The sequence below is a fragment of the Lolium rigidum genome, chromosome 4 (assembly GCF_022539505.1).
Source record: "Lolium rigidum isolate FL_2022 chromosome 4, APGP_CSIRO_Lrig_0.1, whole genome shotgun sequence".
NCBI classification, from domain to species: Eukaryota; Viridiplantae; Streptophyta; class Magnoliopsida; order Poales; family Poaceae; genus Lolium; species Lolium rigidum.
This window is the reverse complement of record NC_061511.1, coordinates 68,648,819-68,668,571: the sequence shown is the minus strand read 5'-3', so window position 1 is coordinate 68,668,571 and position 19,753 is coordinate 68,648,819. Positions and strand designations below refer to the sequence as shown.

At 46.0% G+C, this 19,753-nt stretch overlaps 3 protein-coding genes across 3 annotated transcripts in view; 2 read left to right on the top strand and 1 right to left on the bottom strand.

Moving 5' to 3' along the window:
• Positions 1–13,922, top strand: part of LOC124708953 (disease resistance protein RGA2-like) — an 81,499-nt gene extending 67,577 nt beyond the window's left edge. Inside the window, exons 6-10 of the mRNA XM_047240594.1 lie at positions 12,722–12,798; positions 12,988–13,072; positions 13,277–13,422; positions 13,537–13,689; positions 13,793–13,922. The gene's annotated coding sequence lies outside the window, so the exon portion shown is untranslated. The remainder of the gene's footprint in view (positions 1–12,721; positions 12,799–12,987; positions 13,073–13,276; positions 13,423–13,536; positions 13,690–13,792) is intronic.
• On the top strand, positions 6,119–12,050 carry LOC124708954 (putative disease resistance protein RGA1). The gene is made up of 4 exons (XM_047240595.1): positions 6,119–6,555; positions 6,796–9,259; positions 9,917–10,350; positions 11,431–12,050. The coding sequence occupies exons 1-4, from the start codon at positions 6,119–6,121 to the stop codon at positions 12,047–12,049; spliced, it is 3,954 nt and encodes a 1,317-aa protein (XP_047096551.1). The 3' UTR covers position 12,050.
• Positions 13,923–17,092: 3,170 nt separating the features above from the next.
• On the bottom strand, positions 17,093–19,537 carry LOC124708957 (pyridoxal phosphate homeostasis protein-like). The gene is made up of 7 exons (XM_047240598.1): positions 19,316–19,537; positions 18,565–18,631; positions 18,394–18,440; positions 17,979–18,066; positions 17,620–17,753; positions 17,444–17,542; positions 17,093–17,358 (listed from the first exon to the last, which is right to left on the bottom strand). The coding sequence occupies exons 1-7, from the start codon at positions 19,535–19,537 to the stop codon at positions 17,284–17,286; spliced, it is 732 nt and encodes a 243-aa protein (XP_047096554.1). The 3' UTR covers positions 17,093–17,283.
• Positions 19,538–19,753: the final 216 nt, after the last annotated feature.

The window sequence follows — 19,753 nt, the reverse complement described above, 5'->3', positions numbered from 1 at the left end:
CTGCCTCGTTGGACTCTCTCGGGCAGTGGTGAAAGGTTACTACTACAAACTCTTTAACTAATTTTACACACTCATTTAAAATTGCAGCTGCTCGTCCTAGGAACTGGGCATTGCCATTTAGAGCGTCCATAATAGTCATAATAGTCATGCTATCTGAGTTGACGACAATCCGATTACAGCCCATATGTAGGGCTAGTTGGAGGCCATGCTGCACTGCTAGAGCTTCTGCTGTATCAACGCTATCAACCTTAGTAATAAGGCTGGTGCCAATGCCTCACCCCACTCTCACCCGCCACGTCAGCTTTTTCCCTCACTCTCACCCCACTCTCACCCCACTCTCACCCCACGGTGCCAATGCACGGGCTATAGTGTCACCTCTCACTTCTCTCTCCTCCACATCACTATTTCTTTTTCACATTAAGTTATTTCACTTGATTTTTCGTAGACATTCAAAATAATGCAAGAAAAATATTTTATTCAACTTAAAATGTTACCGATTACATAATAATTAATAAAATTGCATAATAAATTTTAAAAATTACATAATAAATAAAAATTCTACTCCTCTTCCTCTTCCTCTTCCTCTTCTTCCTGCTGCTCCTCCTCCTCATCATCTGCCAGACCAAGCTCTTTTTCGCACATCTTGATGGCCTTCGCATGTAAGCGCTTTTCTCGCTTCTGCTCATGTCGTCGGTTGATCGATCTTTCATTTTGTTCCATTGTTTGAATAGCTTAGCCTTCACTAAACCCTTCATCATGTTCCTCATGGCGAAGGATTTGCTTCCTACCTCACTGCTTGATGAGGTTGCCTTCCCCTTCCTCCTTGCAGATCGTACCGCGGCCTTGGCTCTATCGCGCCCCGGTGGACGCTCCTCCTCCGTAGTCGCGTCGCCAGAGCTGTACTCACCAGAAACTCCCAGACGGCTTCTCTTCGAAGTGGAATCGGATCCACTACCAGGACCATGTTGTCCTTTCCACTTCGCTTCATTGCGAACAGCTTGCCACCAGTGGTGCTTTCTGAATGGCTGAGTCACTCTTTTGTCATTCGCGTACCTCTCCATTGCCGACTTCATGACCATATCATCGTCTGCTCCACTCTGACGTAACCGCTCTTCTTGGATGTAGTATCCATTGAACAGGGACACCTCTTTGTTGTAGGCGTTCCAATGATCCTTCAGCTGCTTCGAGGTCCGATGACGGGCAGGATCCGAGGTAGAGTTGAAGGTTGCAGCTATCCCACCCCAAAAACTTGTGCCGGTCTTGCAATTACCGGCAACAGAGTCCTTGGAGTTAAGAAGCCAAGCATTAACCTACCACGAAATAGATATTGTTAGTGACAAATCCAAGCAACAACCAACCCCGAAATAAATATGAGATGGGTAAGTAAAGTACCAGCTTCTCCTCTTCCTCAACAGATCCAGCCAAGCCTCTTTGGACGCGGTGGTACGATTGTTTCCGCGACATTGGACTCGGAGCTTGGAGCTTCGGAAGGTGGTGGGGGTACGGGCCATATGGCGCGTATGGATACGGAGGTGGAGGGTATGACCCGTACGAAGGTGGTGGGTACGGGGGTACAGTGCCACTCCCGCTACCTACAGGTGGAGCATTTGGAGGTGCTTGGGGGTATGGATACGGAGGCGGAGGATATGAACCATATGGCCCCGGAGGCGCCGGAGGTGGAGCGTATGGGCCATATGGCCCCGGAGGTGGTGCGCCGGGGGACCATAAAACTCGGGGAATCGGCGAAGAAGCTACATTGGTGCGACGATGTGTCGGAGAGACACCTTCGAGGTCTATTGGTGACCCGTCTTGCATCAGATCCGTGAACGTGGTGAAATCTGGTGGAGTCCAACCGGACATGGTGGAGAAGTTGAGAGAGGGAAGGTGATGAATGGAGATGAGATGGGTGTGGAGTGAGTGAAACATATGGGGGGTATTTATAGGGGTGGAGCTGAAATTTTGAACCAGCAACGGCTAGCTGACGTGGACCAATCGCGTCGCGCCACGTCAGCTAGCCGTTGGGCACTCCCGCCCCACTCCCGCCCACTCTCGCCCGCCTCTCGCCCGCATCCCGCCCGCCTGCCGCCCCACTAACGCCCGCTCTCGCCCGCCCTAGCGCCCGCCTGCCTCTCGCCCCACCCCGCCTCTCGCCCCACCCCGCCTCTCGCCCCTCTCCCGCCTCCCTCTCGCCGCCAACGCGGGCGCCAGCCGGGCGGGAGCGGGCGCTAGCGCCGGGCGCCCGCCGGCGCCCCTCCCTCTCGTCCCGCCCGCCTCCCGCCCCTCTCCCGCCCCGTCGCCGCCGTTAGTGCCCCGGCTCCCGCCTGCAATGGCACCAGCCTAACATGATTACTCGCTCCGGCGAAGAACCCTTTGGAGTCACGCAATATAGCTCCTGTGGCTCCTGTATGTGTATCTATATCAAACGTTGCATCAGTATTTAGCTTGATCAGCCCTTTGTTCGGTTTTACCCAACCATGCCTCTTAACTCCCTCCTTCCTCGATGTCGTTGTCTGCTACGTAGTTTGCAGCCGTGACGATGATAGACATCGCTGACCTATGTGGAGCTTGTACAATATCTCCTTTCATGGCCTGTCGTCTCTCCCACCAAATGTACCATGAAGCTACTGTAATCATAGTTTGTAGGTCAGACTGCCCTAGGACAGGCGATTTCTTCTTTTCCATCCCTATCAGGTATTCTAGAGATACCCTATGAAGCGCGGATACTTTGCTTTTATGCCGTACCGGTATCGGATACTGCTCGGATACGGGATACTGCCCGGATACTTCCCGATACGTATCTGGTACGTATCTACTAATTTTTTAATTAAAGAAAAATAAGAAAATTACGGACACATGAGGGATACCCAAGGGATACTCAAGCGATACTCGAGGGGTACTTGAGCCAGCCCACCGTCCACTCATCTTCTACCGCTGATCCTTCCACTCCACCCCATCCCTATCGAACAATTGATTTTTATCTCTGAATTCATTCCTTCTCCATTCAGATAAGCAATGACTAGTGCTAGTACATCCCATCAAACAGAGTTGCGAGCTCGAGCTAGAGCATGTACACTGGCAACAACTATATGAAATGCATCCCAACTACTAGCTATTGATTCGTGTGATTTCTAGAGATGAATTTTACTTCTTTAATTATTAAATAATAAAATATCTATGTTGGATGTGGAGGAAAACATCCTCATGCATGTTAATCCTATGAGAAATATTTAATTTCTTTATTTTTCTAAATATTTACATATATATGAACGTATCCCGTATCTACATTTTTGAAAAACTGTCGTATCGCGGTATCCCCGTATCACGTATCGGATACGTATCCAAGTATCCGTGCTTCCTAGGAGATACCGAGCCAACCGGTGAGTCTTGATGTAAGGCAACAAGGTGGACTAAGTTTTTCCCTCTATTAGCCAACTATTCATGTTAGTGATACAGTTGTCTATTCGGTAGTATCTGTACCGATAGCCCAAAACTGACCGCCAAATCAAAGGCACGGTTAGGAATCAGAGACCAATTAGCAACAGCCGGACGGAAATCGGCAGAGGTTCTCAAAAAACAAACTAAACTCGAGAGACCAAAGTGAAAGCTTTTTTTAAGCTTAATTGTACATGCTTCCGACTGATGCTAGTCTATTCCTGTTCTTGCCTTTCTTGACGGACTCGTGCTTTAACTGAAAATTAGTTGTAGGCCCGCCTCGCAATAGAACTGCAGGTGAGCGGAAAACGCGCCAACACAGCGAGGCTTGCCGGCATCAGATCTGCAGAGCTTCCACGCAGGAGAGGCTCAGTACACCGGCGTCGGTGCCGGTCTGGCGCATCAGATCTGCAGAGCTTCCACGCATGACCTCGTGGGCCACCTGCTGGTCTCCTGACCACGATCTTGGAGCCGCTGGGCTGTGCTGGTCTCAGACCATGGGTCGGGGCAGGGGCTTCTGGGATTCTCCCGTGGGACGACGGCCGGAGGAACCGCTCGGCGCTGGCCCGACCGGAGGCGTCCCGATTTCGATTTCCTGAGCCGCCACCGATGGGGTGCGCTACCGAATCTCGATGAGATTTTTCCTTTCTGTTCCTTGGAGGCTTGTGGATAGCCAGAAAACCTGCGTATATAAACTGCTAAAACTCTATTTAATGAAGCGAGGTGGTACTAATTTAAGAATATTTTTAGCTATCGTTAGGCTAGATTAAGGTGGGTTCGATGCGAAGCTAGCCCAGCAGCGGCTAGTGCAGCTTGTGGCCCATGGTGGCGCGAGTAGGTACTAGCAAAAGTGCCCGTGCGTTGCACCGTGGAAACAAATACTCAAATGCTCAAGCAAATCTTCCATGTTGAAACTTCACATATTTGTTACCATCGTCGATGGTGGTCATGTTTTCTCCCATTCACGATGAAAATAATCATGATTGCAAGCTCTTCGTGGCACTAACTTGTAATATGGCAACGATGGCGTTCCATCCTTAATTTTTATTAAGATATGAATTCAAAACAATTTACCATTATTACACATATAATATTATTGTATATCTTTGCACGCAACATTTACCAATCAAAATCAAGCTAGAAAGAATAGATGTAGATATTCTAGAAAATTAGGAATTTAAAGTGAGACACGAATATTTCATTTCATGCCGCAGGACGGTGACGGAAACACTCACACCATGCGTGGGTGCACAAAATCCACTCTCATTTAATAATAAAAACATGGATTTGGTTACGTCCAAAATTTGAAACACCAAAGAATTATTCAGGGCGATCGGAGATGGGAGTCGTTACGGCAGCAAGACCGCTGTCATAAAGCACCCTCTATTCTTTGGGGTTTCCATAGTTGAACTACCTTTTATCCTAGAGAGAAATTGTAAGAAGAAATTCAGCTAACACGTTCTGTTCATCTAGATTTTGTGCTCTTCCAGCTCGATAATAAAATATATGTGTTAGTAAGTGTGTGTCTAATCCGTGGTAAGTAATTCATGCACCACGCAAGAATAATTATTCCAACTTTTTATTCGTGTCCAGCTTTGTTGCGGTCGTGTCTAAAAGCACCTCTAATGTTTTATTATTTTTTGAGCGTCCTCTAATGTTTTATTCATGCAGGCTAAAATCCACAACAATTCTTGGACAAAATAATTGGCCCAACTTGGCCTTTTTGCCAACCGCTTAATCCCCTTCTCGCGCCTCTCGGGAGGGTTGGATTCGCTGGGCAGCGCGTAGGGGCGTTTCTTGAGGGCGGCCGCCACTGCAGCACAGAGCTGCGCGAGCGTGGCCTTTGATTCTCCGGGCTCCGTCCACCTTGTGCCATCCGCCGACAACATGTAATTCTGCGCTCAGGCTTGCTCTTGCCCGTTTTTTTTTTCGGGACCAAGCGCCGTAGTCCATGAGCAGCTCCGCCCCGCCCTCTCAATCCTTCTCTCGCCGCGCTCTTTTTGGCACCCAGCGCTGTCGTCGACATCCGTCGTCTCGTGGCCGAGCTCCCCTCATTTCAATGGTGCTAGCTCTCGTTGATTCACCTCCTTATATTCTAGGCTAATCAGAGCGTATATAAGCTGGTGGTATTCATCTTAATGTAACGATGTGGGACTATTGAACCCCATCCAATCAATTGATTGCAAGAGCTTTCGTGACTTCTGTTACGGAGTACCAACGGAGGTGGCTAGTGGCCCATTAATTGATACAGGGCCGGACATACAACTAACGCCGGTGGATTGTTTAGAGAGCGGAGGTCATTAATTGATACAGGGCCGGACATACAACTAACGCCGGTGGATTGTTTAGAGAGCGGAGGTCGAGGGAATAAAAGACAAACCGGTACAGGGCAGTTTGATGTATTATGCGGTTTGGTGGGAGGGCAAAACGGTCCAAAAAAAGCGTTGACGAAACTTTTTAGCAGAAACCTTAGCTCCTTTATTATTAGGTATAGATAGATTATTATTATTATTATATATTATATATATATATATATATATTATATTATTAGGTATAGGTATAGATACATGAGACCGAATATCTTATCCTCCGCGACGTCGCGTACGAGCCGATGTGCAATTCAGAAACTAACCCAACTCTATGTTACTTATTGCTTTGCAGGAGGGCTAATTAACAGCCACCGCCCATGGAGTCCGCCGCCATCAGGGGGGCTGGATGGGTGGTGGGTAAGGCGCTGAGCCCGCTGTCCGGCGGCCTGGTGGAGGCATGGGCGGCCACAACGGAGCTCGAACCCAACATCAAGGCCCTCAAGATGGAGCTGCTCAACGCGCAGGCCATACTCCACGGTGCTCGGAGAAGGGAGATCGACAACCCCGCGCTGGTGGACCTGCTGCAGATGCTGCGGGGCCTAGGCTACCTCGCCGAGGACGTCCTCGACGAGCTCGACTACTTCCGCATCCAGGACGAGCTCGAGGACACCTCTGAGGCCATCGACGACCGCGGGTGCGCCCGCAACCTCGTCCGCGATGTCCGCCACGCCGCCACTGCCGCCGCCAAGCAGCTCGGTTGCGCCTCGTCATTGTCTACTGCTCCTGGTTCCAACGACCGCGCTGGTGAGAAGTCGTGCAAGTGCGTGCGCCGGATTGGTTCCAGTGCCCGTTCCGCCGCCAAGCAGCTCTGCTGTACCTCGTGCTTGTCGGCTGCTCGTGGTTCCGACGAGGAGTCTGATGACGAGTCCAGCAAATGCGTGCGCCGGCTCGCCTCCCGTGCCCGTACCACCGGCCAAGCCGCCAAGCAGCTCTGTTGCGCCTCGCGCTCGTCGACTGCTCGTGGTTCCGACGAGGAGTCTGATGAGGAGTCCAGCAAGTGCGTGCGCGGGCTGGCATCCCGTGCTCGTACCACCGTCCACACCTTCGGTAAACGATTCCTCTGCTCTTCTCATCATGTTCCTGATGATAGTGAACGTGTTCATACAGTACCGAAGTTGAAATTTGATAGGGTGGACGTCTCTAGAAAAATGAAATGTATTACGGAAGAACTAAAGCCCCTGTGTGCTAAGGTCTCCACCATTCTTGGCCTAGAGTTCTCAGGCTCTGTCGTTGCCAAGCTAGATTTAATGGGTTCTAGCCGCGGCATTGGTAATGCAGCTTCTGCAACTAGGACCATAACCACCTCACAAGCTTTAGAGCCTACATTGTATGGGAGGGATCCAGAGAAGAACACCATTGTCGAGGACATTACAAAGGGTGAACACATTCATAGAGGTCTCACTGTTATTCCTATAGTTGGTCCTGGGGGCATAGGAAAGACAGCACTCACTCAGTACATATATAACAACAAAGAAGTGCAAGATCATTTCCAAATTCGAGCGTGGGTGTGTGTATCCCTTGACTTTAGTGTGTATAAGTTGACACAGGAGATTGTGAGCTCCATTCCTAAAGCAGAAGATGAAAAAAATGACAAACCGGATAACGAGGTACAAAACCTGGACCAACTTCAGAAATTGATTGAAAAAAGACTAAAAAACAGAAGATTTTTACTTGTTTTGGATGATATATGGAAATATGGTAATGAAGATGAGTGGAATAGATTTCTGGTTCCCTTTAAAAAGGTGCAGGGAAACGGAGACACAATTCTAATCACAACCCGATTCCTTGAAGTTGCTGAAATGGTTAAGAAAGGAGATAAACTCTTGCAACTAGAAGGTCTGGAGCCAAAAGAATATCGGAGTCTTTTTCTATCATGTGTTTTTTATGAAAGTAATCAACAATGTAATGATGAAAACTTGCTTGAAATTGGGGAAAAGATTGTGGAAAAATTGAAGGGTTCTCCTCTTGCAGCAAAAACTGTGGGTAGAGTGCTGAGGCATGACCTAACTGTAGATCATTGGACAAGAGTTCTTGAAAGTAGAGAATGGGAATCACAAACCCATGATCATGATATTATGCCCGCATTGAAGCTTAGCTATTACTACCTTCCTTTTCGTCTGCAACAATGTTTTTCCCCTTGTGCATTATTTCCAGAGGATTACAAGTTTGACGATAACGAGCTAATTCACTTCTGGATAGGACTTGACATTTTACATCCAGGTCATATAACCAAAAGAACTGAAGATATAGGGCATCACAACCTGAATGAATTAGTTAATTATGGATTTCTCAAAAAAGAAACATACCCTTCTGGTAGACACTACTATACTATGCATGACCTGCTGCATGATTTAGCCTTGAAGGTTTCCTCACAAGAATGTCTGCATATAGCTTCTTCTAGTCCAAGAGCGCTAGAAATTGGACCATCAATCTATCACATGTCCATTAGTTGTGCAGCTAATAGTATGGATGGAGCTGAGGAAGAAAATTTGAAGAAAGGACTAGATAAAATAAGGAACATAATCAAATTTGAGAATCTGCGCACTTTGATGTTGTTTGGAAGTTATGATGCAATGTTTCTTCGCATGTTCAGTGATTTATTTAAAAATGCAAAATCTTTGCGTGTTGTCTTTTTGTCAAGAATGTACTACCCTGTGCAGTCTCTATTGCACAACTTCTCCAAACTTGTTCATCTTCGCTACCTGCGACTTGTGTCTCCAAACTATGGCTGTAAAGAACATTTACCAAAAATTATCTCGAGATTCTATCAATTAAGGGTCCTAGACATACAACACTGGTACGGTTCTCATAGTTTGCTTGGAGATATGACGAACCTTGAAAAACTGCGGCATTTTCTATCTCATAATGATGAATTCCACTCAAATATTTTTAATGTGGGAAAACTACATAGCTTACAAGAGCTACAGAGATTTGAAGTTAGAAGAGAAAGTGGTGGTTTTGAATTAAGGGAGCTGGGGAAACTAGAAGAGCTAGGAGGATCACTTGGCATTTATAATCTTGAGAATGCAGTAGTAAATGAGGCACATGAAGCAAAACTATCATACAAAAACCGTTTGCAAAAATTAACACTCAACTGGAATAAAAAAAGGTCTAGCACAAATCCTTCCGCAGAAGATCAAATACTTGAAAGCCTTCAGCCACACAACAATATTCATGAGCTATGCATTGATGGGCATGGAGGCTCTACTTGCCCTACATGGCTAGGTGCAAATTTGTCCACTAGAGGTCTGGAGGCTCTCCGACTTGACAGCACTGAATGGGAATCGCTTCCACCCCTTGGAGAGCTATATCTTGTTCGCGAGACTGGAGAAGAGTATTTCGGTTGCATTAGAGGTCCGAACTTTCATAACTTGAAAAGACTAGAACTCATTGGGTTGCCAAGATTTAAAAGGTGGGTAGCAAATGAATTTTGCCCTTGGTACTTCTCAGTAATAGAAGTCCTCATTGTGAAGGATTGCCCTGAACTAACTAAGCTCCCGTTTTCATCTTATACTACTTGCTACCCTTCGGATGGAGATTTGAATGTGACTTGGTTTCCTAGGCTAAGAAAGATTAAAATAGAGAATTGCCCAGAACTGTTGTCACTGCCTCCTACCCCTTTTAGTGACACTTTGTGCTCTGTTAAACTGGAAGATGTAGGAAGAGGCATGGAGCAGTTATGTTACTCAAACAAATCATCCTTCTCTTTGAAAATGGAAGGTAATGATGCGCTGCCTAGCCTAGATGAGACAGTCTTGGCATTCGGTAAGTTAACCCAACTACAAGAGTTAAGTTTTCAAAAATGCCCCCCTCTGTCTGAGAAACACCTTCAAATGCTAACATCTTTAAAGACCCTCAAAATAAGTAGTTCTGGTATTGCGTTCTTGCCGCTAGTAAAAACTGATGTGAAATGGCAGATTCCGGTTACCCTTGTTGACATAACGAGGTGGACTGGTAGTGGGCAGGAACTAACACGTCTACTCTCTCATCTCCCTGATCTGTCTCACCTAGAAATAAGTATGTGCGACAAGATAACACGGTTGGACATAGAGGCCGAACATAAACAACCAGCAACATCGCAATCAGTGCCAGCTTCTCCCGTTGTTAAATTGCAGGATCCACAAGGAAGAGGTCAACAACAAGAAGTAGCAGAGGAGGTTGCTGCGGAACAAGAAGGACATGATGGGCTGCTGCTCTTACCGGCCCATCTCTCCGATTCTCTGAAGTATTTTAGTATTCGTTATTGTCCAGAGCTTATCCTGACCCGCGGGGCAGGAGGAGGTCTCCAGGCCATGCGCTCCCTGGAGGAAATCGTAGTAAAAAAATGCCCCAAATTCCTCTCCGCCTACAAGGATTCGGATGCCTCTTCCTGTTGCCCTTTCCCATCCTCCCTGCAACGCCTCGTTCTTCAACATCGTATGGAGGGCATGGACACGCTGGTGCCCCTCTCGAACCTCACCACTCTCCAGGAATTAAGAGTTACATATTGGGGCCAGCATTTAAGGCACGAGGGCCTGTTGCATCTCCTTACCCAGGGCCAGCTCACCACATTAGAGCATGTCTAACAGGCCCCGTATAACCCGCCCACCCCGTAAAATTCCGGCGACATACGGGGCAGGCGCGGTTTGGGCCGTCTAGCAGGCCCCGTATTCGGGCCGCCCCGTTTCGGCGGAATACGGGGCCCAGGAAATCGGCCCCGTCGCCCGTACATATAGTGGGCGCAGGTGCGAGTGAGGGGTTAACCCTCGCTCGCAACCCTAGCTCCGCCGCGCGCCGCCGCCTCCTCCTCCCGCTCCGGCGAGCAATTAGCCGCTCCCCGCCACGCATTCCACCCCAAAGCTAGGATGGACTCCCGCCGCCGCGAGTAGGGCCTCGCCGGCGAGCGGATCGAAGCGATCCCGCTCGCCGGACACCGTAGAGGAAGCGTGGCGGCCGAAGTGCAAACTTTCCGCCGCCGGGAGCCGTCGCGCGGCCCGCAAGTACGCCGGCGCGCTGTACGTGCCGGACCCGCTCCGCGAGTTCGCCGCGGGTGGGCGGTGGTACAAGCGAGGACCCGCCGCTCAAGCCGATGAGCGGCGAGGCGTTCGAGAAATGGCGCGCGCAGTGGCGGCGCGACCGCGCGGCGTTGGCGGAATGGAGGGCGTCCATCGGCAGCGGCGGCAGCGGCGGAGGAAGCGGAGGCGGCGAGGAGGAAGCGGCGGCGGCGGAAGAGAGAGGAAGGAGGGCGGCCTACCGCCGTGCGGTCGCCTTGTCCGAGGCGGATGCCGCCGAGAAAGCGGCGGCGGAGGCAGAGGAGGAGGCGGCGGCCATCGCCGCCGTCCAGGAGTTCGAGGCGCGGCAGGCGCGGGAGGCGCGGGAGGAGGCGGCGAGGATCGCCTTCATCCCCTACGTCATCCTGGACGACTAGAGGTAGGTTAGATGTAGTATGATCCGTAGTATGATCAAAATGTATGTATGATCCTTAGTATGATCAATGAAGATGAACTTCCCGGGGTTTTAATTTTTGAAAATACGGGGCGAAATACGGGGTCTGCTAGACGGCATGGCTCGAAATGGAGCAGTTTTTCGATACGGGGCGAAATAAGAGACTTATACGGGGCAGCGAAATACGGGGCCTGTTAGACATGCTCTTAGAAGTCTGCCGTTGCCCCAATTTCTTTGCTGGTTGGGACCCCGCGCGAGGGCTGCAGGGTGGAGAAGAGCAGCCATCCTCCAAATTGCAGGAATTCGAGACGGACGACATCGCAGGAGCCCTTGCTCAGCCGATCTGCCGTCTCCTCGCTCCCTCCCTCACCAGATTATCTCTTAAATTCAACGAACAGGTGGAGCGCTTCACAAAGCAGCAAGAGGAGGCCCTTTCTTTCCTCACCTCGCTGAAGGAGCTCCAGTTTCGGTGGTGCGACAAGCTAAGTTGCCTCCCGTCAGGGCTACGCAAGCTCACCACCCTCGAGAAATTAGGGATCAATGGCTGCCCAGCCATGCGGTCACTGCCCAGGAATGGCCTCCCGAGTTCCCTGCAAGAGTTAGTTGTCTGGGATTGCATCAATCTGCGGTGTCTCCCAGCAGGGCTACACAAGCTCACCAACCTCAAGAGATTACAGATCTGGAGTTGTCCAGCCATCCGGTCGCTGCCCAAGAATGGCCTCCCCAGCTCACTGCAAGAGTTGAATCTCAGATATTGCGACAACGAGAAGCTAAAACAGCGATGCAGACGGTTAGTGGGGACCATCCCACTAATCAAACTATAGACTAATCCAAGGTAACAATCGCTTCCTTGTTTTGTTCCCATCCTCAATTCTCACAATTACCCTTTCTTTTTTCATCATACCACACACACAAGTCACCTTCTTTTGTTTGATTTACCTCATTACTTAATAATCTGAACAGTCTGCATTTCTATCTACCCTGCAGGGCTTGTTGGGAGTTGTACATTCTTCTAGCCTTGTAGGACTATCTCCATGGATGTACCCAGTTCACACAGAAGAGAGTCTCCTGTGTGGTATCTTCTTCATGTACATAAACCTGGTAAGTACTGTACAACCAAAATGGAACTTCACTCCAGCAAAGGAATATTGGGGAAATCATGTAATCCGCAGTTAATGGCATTACAGAGTTTCTCTGTTTTCTTTCCTGGATGAAATCTCTGATATGTATACACCATCTATTTTGGCTTTTTGTGCAGGTGTTCTTATGCTTGTTCCCGTGGTCCCGTGGTCTTGTTGATACTTTGTAATTACGCTTCTGTCGTCACTAGTGAAGAGTTGGTGCTCTAGCGTTCCAATTGCTGCAGATGTTACTGCTTCGTAAGTTCCAGAATTGAACATAGTTTTCAAATAATATAGCACTCTGGTTCCTCAGTTTTCATATATAATGTTGCATTTATCTTTTCAAATCTTAGAAGTATTGATTTTCCTTTCCAGAAAATGCCATGCAGTCTTGGGTATACTTCGTATTGCAACAGGTGTGAAAGCTACGCTCTTTACTGGCTGACCGCTTAGTAAGTTACTGAACTGAACAAAACTTTCAATAGTACTGTTGTTGAAACCACTACTTTATGATTCATTTTGATCTATAAGCTCCATTTTCTTGTTTCCCATTTTTATAGAATATGTAGATATCACCTTAGTTAACTTGTTTTTCTATCGAAATCTTTGTTAACTTTGGCATTCTCCTTTCGTCCGTCCAGGGAACATTGTCAGAAATGTTGGTGGTTCACACTCCAAAAGAGTGTATCCAAAGACTTCAGAAGATCTCCCTTATGACTACCTAAGGTTAATTTAAAATATTTTTTTGATTTTTTTCTTCAATAGAGTAGTACAATTATTGTTCTCTATTAGCAAAATCTCAATCAGAAGTCACATTTGTTCAGATACTACTCAACATCACACGTGCAAACTTGCCTAACTTCAATGCCTCATGGCAGAGCTACACAGCCTTACCAACTTCGATAGCTTAAGAGTCATTGTTGTGTGCAGCCCACGCACTCAGCTGCCCAAGGAGACATACCCAGTTCACTGAAAGAATTAGATGTGAGTGGTCATGGCAACGAGGAGCTCAAACAGCAGTAACAAAAGTTAATTGAAGCCATTACGAAAAGCCGAATACATACTGACTAAACAAGGTAAACGAAGAAATGAGCTACTATAGACTTGGAGCCTTGGAAGTGCTGCCAAAGAAGTTTATGTTAAACTCATTTACTGCTTAGTTAATTGATCCTAACATGATATACTACCAGGTTTGGTTCGTCCTTATCTGGCACTTAATAGATGAAGGGTGGATTATTCACTGCACATGAAGCAATTCAGGTTATGGACCAGTCAACCTGCAAAAAGAACGAAGGTTATGGACCATTCTGCAGTGGATCTCAAGTTAGTAGACGATGTGCAAGGTAAGTTTTCTGCAAAGGACGTCTCTCATGATTTTATTCTCTATGCTTTTGCTAAATAATGGTGCACTTCGGCAAGTTATAAATATATTTGCCATATTTGCAGGCAATGAAGCTGTATGAATCTGCCATTTGTCTTGAACCTGAAATTCTAAGAGCTATATTGGCATCGGCTGATTTGCGTTTTGGTGAAACCCGGGATAAACATGCAATTTTGCTACTTGAAAGCTGCAGCATCTAAGGTAATTTCCTCTCTTGTATTTTGAAATCACAATATTCTAGGATTAATTGTAGACTAAAATTATTGCTAGCTCTTGAAGCCAGGGTTGGTATAATGTACATAATGCAAATTACGATTGCCGAGGCCTTCATACTAAAATTTAGATTATTGTAATACCAATGCAGATTCGGGAATAACTGAAGACAGGAATGCTGACATGGAGTTAATGAACGGAATGCTGGGATGAAAAATGGTAGTAGCAAAATTTATCTATTCAAATGCTAGTTTACCTTGGATCATGCATATAATTTATTTGGTTGCATTCTAGCCCTCGCAGGTTTAGAGTATTATTTATCCCACCAGAGCCATACGTAACAAAAACTGAACCATTAGCAATCTGAATATTTAGTGAGCGTTGTTAACTTTGTATCCATCTAGTCAGAAGCTATTGAAAGCCAGTCATTATTTTTCTATTCTTTGATTGTTACCCTCTCTGACACTTTTCAGTACAATCCATGCTCTGCGATCATGCATACTTCATCGGTGTATCCATTCACCTTGTATAAGCCACTTCATCCTTTTGTGCATCATTTTCAACCGATTATATAGGGTTTGTACACTTGTTCTTCTCCGATAAAACTCAATGAGAGAGTTCATTTTATGGCACTCATCCAGTCCTTCGTAAGAGAGTCATCCAATAGTTTAAAGCTCTTGAAAGCCAATTGGTTCCTTTGTAATCCCTCCATTGGTTCCCTCTTTGACATTTTCCATTGCAATTACTACACTGTGATCTTGCATACTCCATTGGTGTATCCATCAGACTACCATGTAGAGTTTGCATACTGTTCTTCTTTGACATATTCATGGGGAGATATCATTTATAGCGCCCACCATGCATTGAATAACTACCAGCAGTCCTTTATAAACAGAGCCCTCCGTCTAGTTGGCAACTCTAAAAATATACTTATTTGAATGAAGAAGAAAGAGTGTTGACATTCCAGAGGCAAAGAGAAAAAAATAAAAGAAAATGGAAAAAGAGTATACTGGAAAAAAGAGCATTATAGAGGCAAAAAATATAAGGAAAAGAAGAAAAAGGAGTCCTTGCATTCTAGAGGCAGAAAAGAGCGTGTGCTGCCGATTAAGATTATAGAGGCTCTGATATTTCACTCAGTGGGAGAGTTCATTAGCGCATACTTCCATATCCTTAGGCAGTGCTGAGCTGATGCCCACTCTCCATGTGGTATCCAGTACTCAGATCATTCTTTTCCTTTTGACACCTTTTCCCCCCAATGACATCATTCTTCCTTTGACTGGCATGACAAAGTTTCATTGTACTAGTTTTGGATACCTATTTAACTTTGCAATAACTGAAATTTAGGTTTGCTTACTCCATTTACCCTCACCAAACGACAGATAAGCCTCCACATATTTATATGTATTTTAGTGGTAGGGAGATCTTGGCCGATGGCTAGTGAGGATCCAGATACGAGAGATTATAGATCATGACGAGTAACTCCACACTAAAATCACACTACTGGGACAGCTTTTAGCACTTGTGCTTATTAAAGGAGATCAAAACCTGACAGCAACCTTAAGTATCAGAACAATGTGAGGGCATTAGGATGCAACCATGTAAATCTGTGCATTATCTCTTGTAAGCTTGCAGGTTTGCAGAGCTCAAGAACTGCTAGAGAGTAGGGACCCTTCTATGTACGATCTTCATTTGCTCCGCTTCGTCAAGTCACGTCCCATCTAGCGGTAGAGGAAGTCACTCAACCAAGTTTCTGGGATCCTGAGAGAAGATCAGATGATCGAATCATATTGGTTAACCCAGGGGGTTTGATGAGCCTGCCAAGCCCAGAGAAGACGCTATAGTTTTAATCCACAAATTTGAGTTGTGTAATCTTTCATATTTTGTCGATTGGAGACCGGTTAAACTATCTGTAATCGGAGAGAGGATATTACTAGTATTTTTTTCTGTGCAAAGATTGCTACCTTCCTCATCTTTCCATAATTTGTTGGTGCTTGGTAGTCTGCATAGACAAAGAAGAGAAATGTGTTTGTGAAAGGTGATACTAACTAAGCGCTGAGGAGCTCCTGTGTGTGGTAATGTGGGAACACATGGGGCTTGATATCGGGGAATTTTATTTTTTGCCCTGCTTTACTTTGCCACTCTACAATTTGCCCTTTGATATCTATTTTTTTTGCCACTCTTTACTTTAGCTCTTGATTATTTGCCCTGTAACAGGCTGGGCCTGCATGCAGTGTCGAAAATACCCCAAACAAATACATGTTTGACTTGGATCGATTGAAATCTGGATCCGTTCGTTTACGGCTCAAGCAGAGGAAGCGATCGGCAGCCGGCAGAATAGCAGCGGGATTCCGGGGAGCACAGCGACCACTCCCTAGCGACGCTAGGCACGAACCACCTCATCCCGCCCTCCCCTGTGTGCTGAGAGCTAGAATTAGGATTCCAGTGAGCTTGCGTGTGACATAGCAGGGCCAGCGGAGCTGCGGTTCTTCCCGCTTCTTTCTAAACAGGGGAGAAAAGGTGATTCTGTTCACGTGTGCAGTCAGGGGCAGCTATGTCATTGAGTTTTATCCTAGATCCTAAAATGAAACGGAAATAAATCGAAAGGGCAAATCATCAAGGGGCAAAGTAAAGAGTGGCAAAACGTAGATGTAAAAGTAAATGAGGGCAAATTGTAGATTGCCAAAGTAAAGCATGGCAAAAAGTAAATTCCTCCTTGATATCTGATGAAAGGGATGGAATGGGATATTGAAATTGACAAATCAGCAGAGTTTCTTTCATATGTGAGCAAAAGCTCCTCTCCCAGGTTGTATCACTGGATGTCAGTTTGTGAAATTCTTTGTACATCCAACATTCTTTAAAAAATATCACTAGAAATATGAAATGTGTTTTTTCTTGAATACATGAATCATTGAAGTTCCGAGAGCAAACAAGTGCAGCATGGGGATTTCCGCAGAAGTTGAGACATCTGCAGAACATTGGTGAAATGATGATTCCATAGATATTAAATGAGAATGAGTTCTTAAATGATGATCCGTTAGATGATTTTATTTGCTAAAGTACAAAAAACAGTACATGAAAGGTTGAACATTGCCATTTGCATGCAATACAACTGCTACAAGATTGACTATGGCCTTTTAGGCTTCAGTTGTATGAGCAACTTAAGTGGCTCTTCGGAATCACCATGACAAACAGTAGTTTTATTAATGACACATTGTGAAAAAAATCAAAGCGGAATGTTGGAGGAACTGGATACATATTTATCACCAATATTTTATTTCTAGATGAGAATCGTACATATTCTATGCAGGCAGTGCCACAACAAAACCTGAAATATATAGTTATCCTAATTCTTCTTTGGGTATTCTCTTGCACCAAATATAGTTGATCCAACTCTGACATTTGTGCTGCCCATTTCAATCTGCACAAACACAAATAACAAGTAAGAGGTATTAGGCATTCAGCTTTCACGTCTCCTAGTTATCTTCTTGTAGTCTGTTCCTTACCGCTTGCTCAAAATCAGCAGACATGCCCATTGACAACTCACACTGCTCTTCTGGTATTCCAAGCTCGTCACATACCTCCTTCCGGCAGCTAGTGAGTGCCTATGCGATCGAAAAACATCGTACATTAGCACTATGAAGCAGATCAGTCCAAGTAAATTTGTGTCTCAAATAATAACCTTGAAATTCTCCGGAGTTGAGGAATAATCAAGCATCCCAATTGTCATCAAACCAGAAAATACAAGATTTGGACAGCTTAATTTGACATGTTTTGCTAATCCTGCACACCCTGAGGGATCTACTCCAAATTTGGCTGCAAAATGGCAATAGTGTTTGAGAAATACATATCTTCACTCTGGCAATGCTAAGGCAGGAACAATATGATTTCACAAAACAAAAATTGATCACTTAGAAACACTTAACAGTAGCTACAAACAATGTGTAGGGTACAAATGTTGAAAAGTAAGTACCACATGCACTCCACACTGAGAAATTCATACCATGCAATTGTATCAAAAAAGAGAACTAGAGTACCCACATTCTTCTCCACTTGTGTTGACTTGGACCAAGACCTTAAGAGGTTTTCTCCCCAAATCAGCTACCACCCGATCAAGACGATTAGCAATCTGAAAGAAAAAATTTACTTTCAGCCTTGTTACTTATGCAAGATCGAGAATCCAATCTGGCAACAAGACAATGCAGTAGCAATGCAACTTTTATTTCCTAAGGCCTAACTCCCAAGTGACACAATAAAATATCATAGATCGCCTACAAGAGCAAGTTCTATGAGACTAGTAATATAATTTTATCTTCACCAAGCAAGCGATACAATATGAGAAGGCAGCCAAAATAATTCAGCTACTGATGACTGATTGCCTTAAAGGATACTATTTTGAGAAATCAGGAGCAATTGCAGAGTAAACCAGAAGAAAAATATTAAGTTGATCACATACCTTCTCATCATCTACGCTCTCAACCATGTCAAGATTTGGTACACCAGCTGCAGGTTAAGAAGAAAAGAAAAAGTTGGCTCAACAGAAAACCTAAGCAACTGGTGGTCGATAATTGAGAGATGAGAGCACTTGTCTCCGACAGAACAGCCAAACAATAATATGTGCACTAACCTAGGAGGGCTTTGGCTTTGTTGCTTTGTAGGTTCCCAATGAAATGCCACTCAATATCGTCGGGGAGCTGCAACGAAAAGAACACTTGCTTAGACAACTAAGTGATTTGAACTAGTACGAAGCACGTCCTGTAAAATGCACAAGATTCGGTTGTGCTGCGGATCAAATCAAGTGTGAGCTGACCTCCCCAACTCAAATGTTAATTGTATGTCGTGTAGGTTTTGTAACTCCTGGATGGGTTTCATCAGCAACTTGCTTTCATTCATGTTTCAGTCGGCAGTTTATTCATACAGCCAAAAAGGGGAGGGGGAAGTTTCGAGCATTTTTATTTTGTGGGGAGCTGCAACAAGAATAATACTCCCTCCGTCCATAAATAGATGCCAAAAATTTATTTAAATTCGGATGTATCTATACACTAAATCATGTCTAGATACATTCAAATTTAGATAAACTTTTGGCATCTATTTATGGACAGAGGTAGTACTTGCTTAGACAACTAAGCAATTTGAACTAGTACGAAGCATGTCCACTCGTCCAGTAAAATGCACAGGATTCGGTTGTGTTGCGCGGGATCAAATCAAGAATGAGCTGACCTCACAAACTCAAATGTTAATTTTATATCGTGTAGATTTTGTAACTACTGGGTGGATTTCATTAGCAACTTGTTTTCGTTCATGTTTCAGACAGCAGTTTATTCACACAGCTAGAAAGGGGGCAAATGTTTCAAGCATTTTTTCGTGGGGGCGATAACCTGGGGGGCCTTGTCGATGAGCTCCTGCACGTAGTTCTCGCCGAAGCAGCGTTGGCCGGCGTCGTACACGCCGCGGATGACGCCGACGGGCTTCGTCTTGCTCACGGCCACCACGCGCACGGACTCCGGCGAGCGCCCCGACCGTGCCGCCGCCTGCTGCGCGCGCGACAGCACCGACCGGAGCGCCGCCGCCGCGCCCTCTACCGCCGCCACGGACGCCATCGCTGGTGCCGCTGATCCGCCGCCCTCCTCCGTGGCCGCTGCCGCCGTCGCCGTGGTTGGTGGGAGCCGCCTCCTATGCGTTAAAGCCGTGCGGGTTGTGTGGTTAATTTATTTTCCCTGATCTATTTTCTGAGGAAATGAGCGTTAGAGGCAGGAATTGTGGAGCAGTGGATCATTTAAGTTGAGAAAATTCGTAATAAAGGAATATTTGTTTGT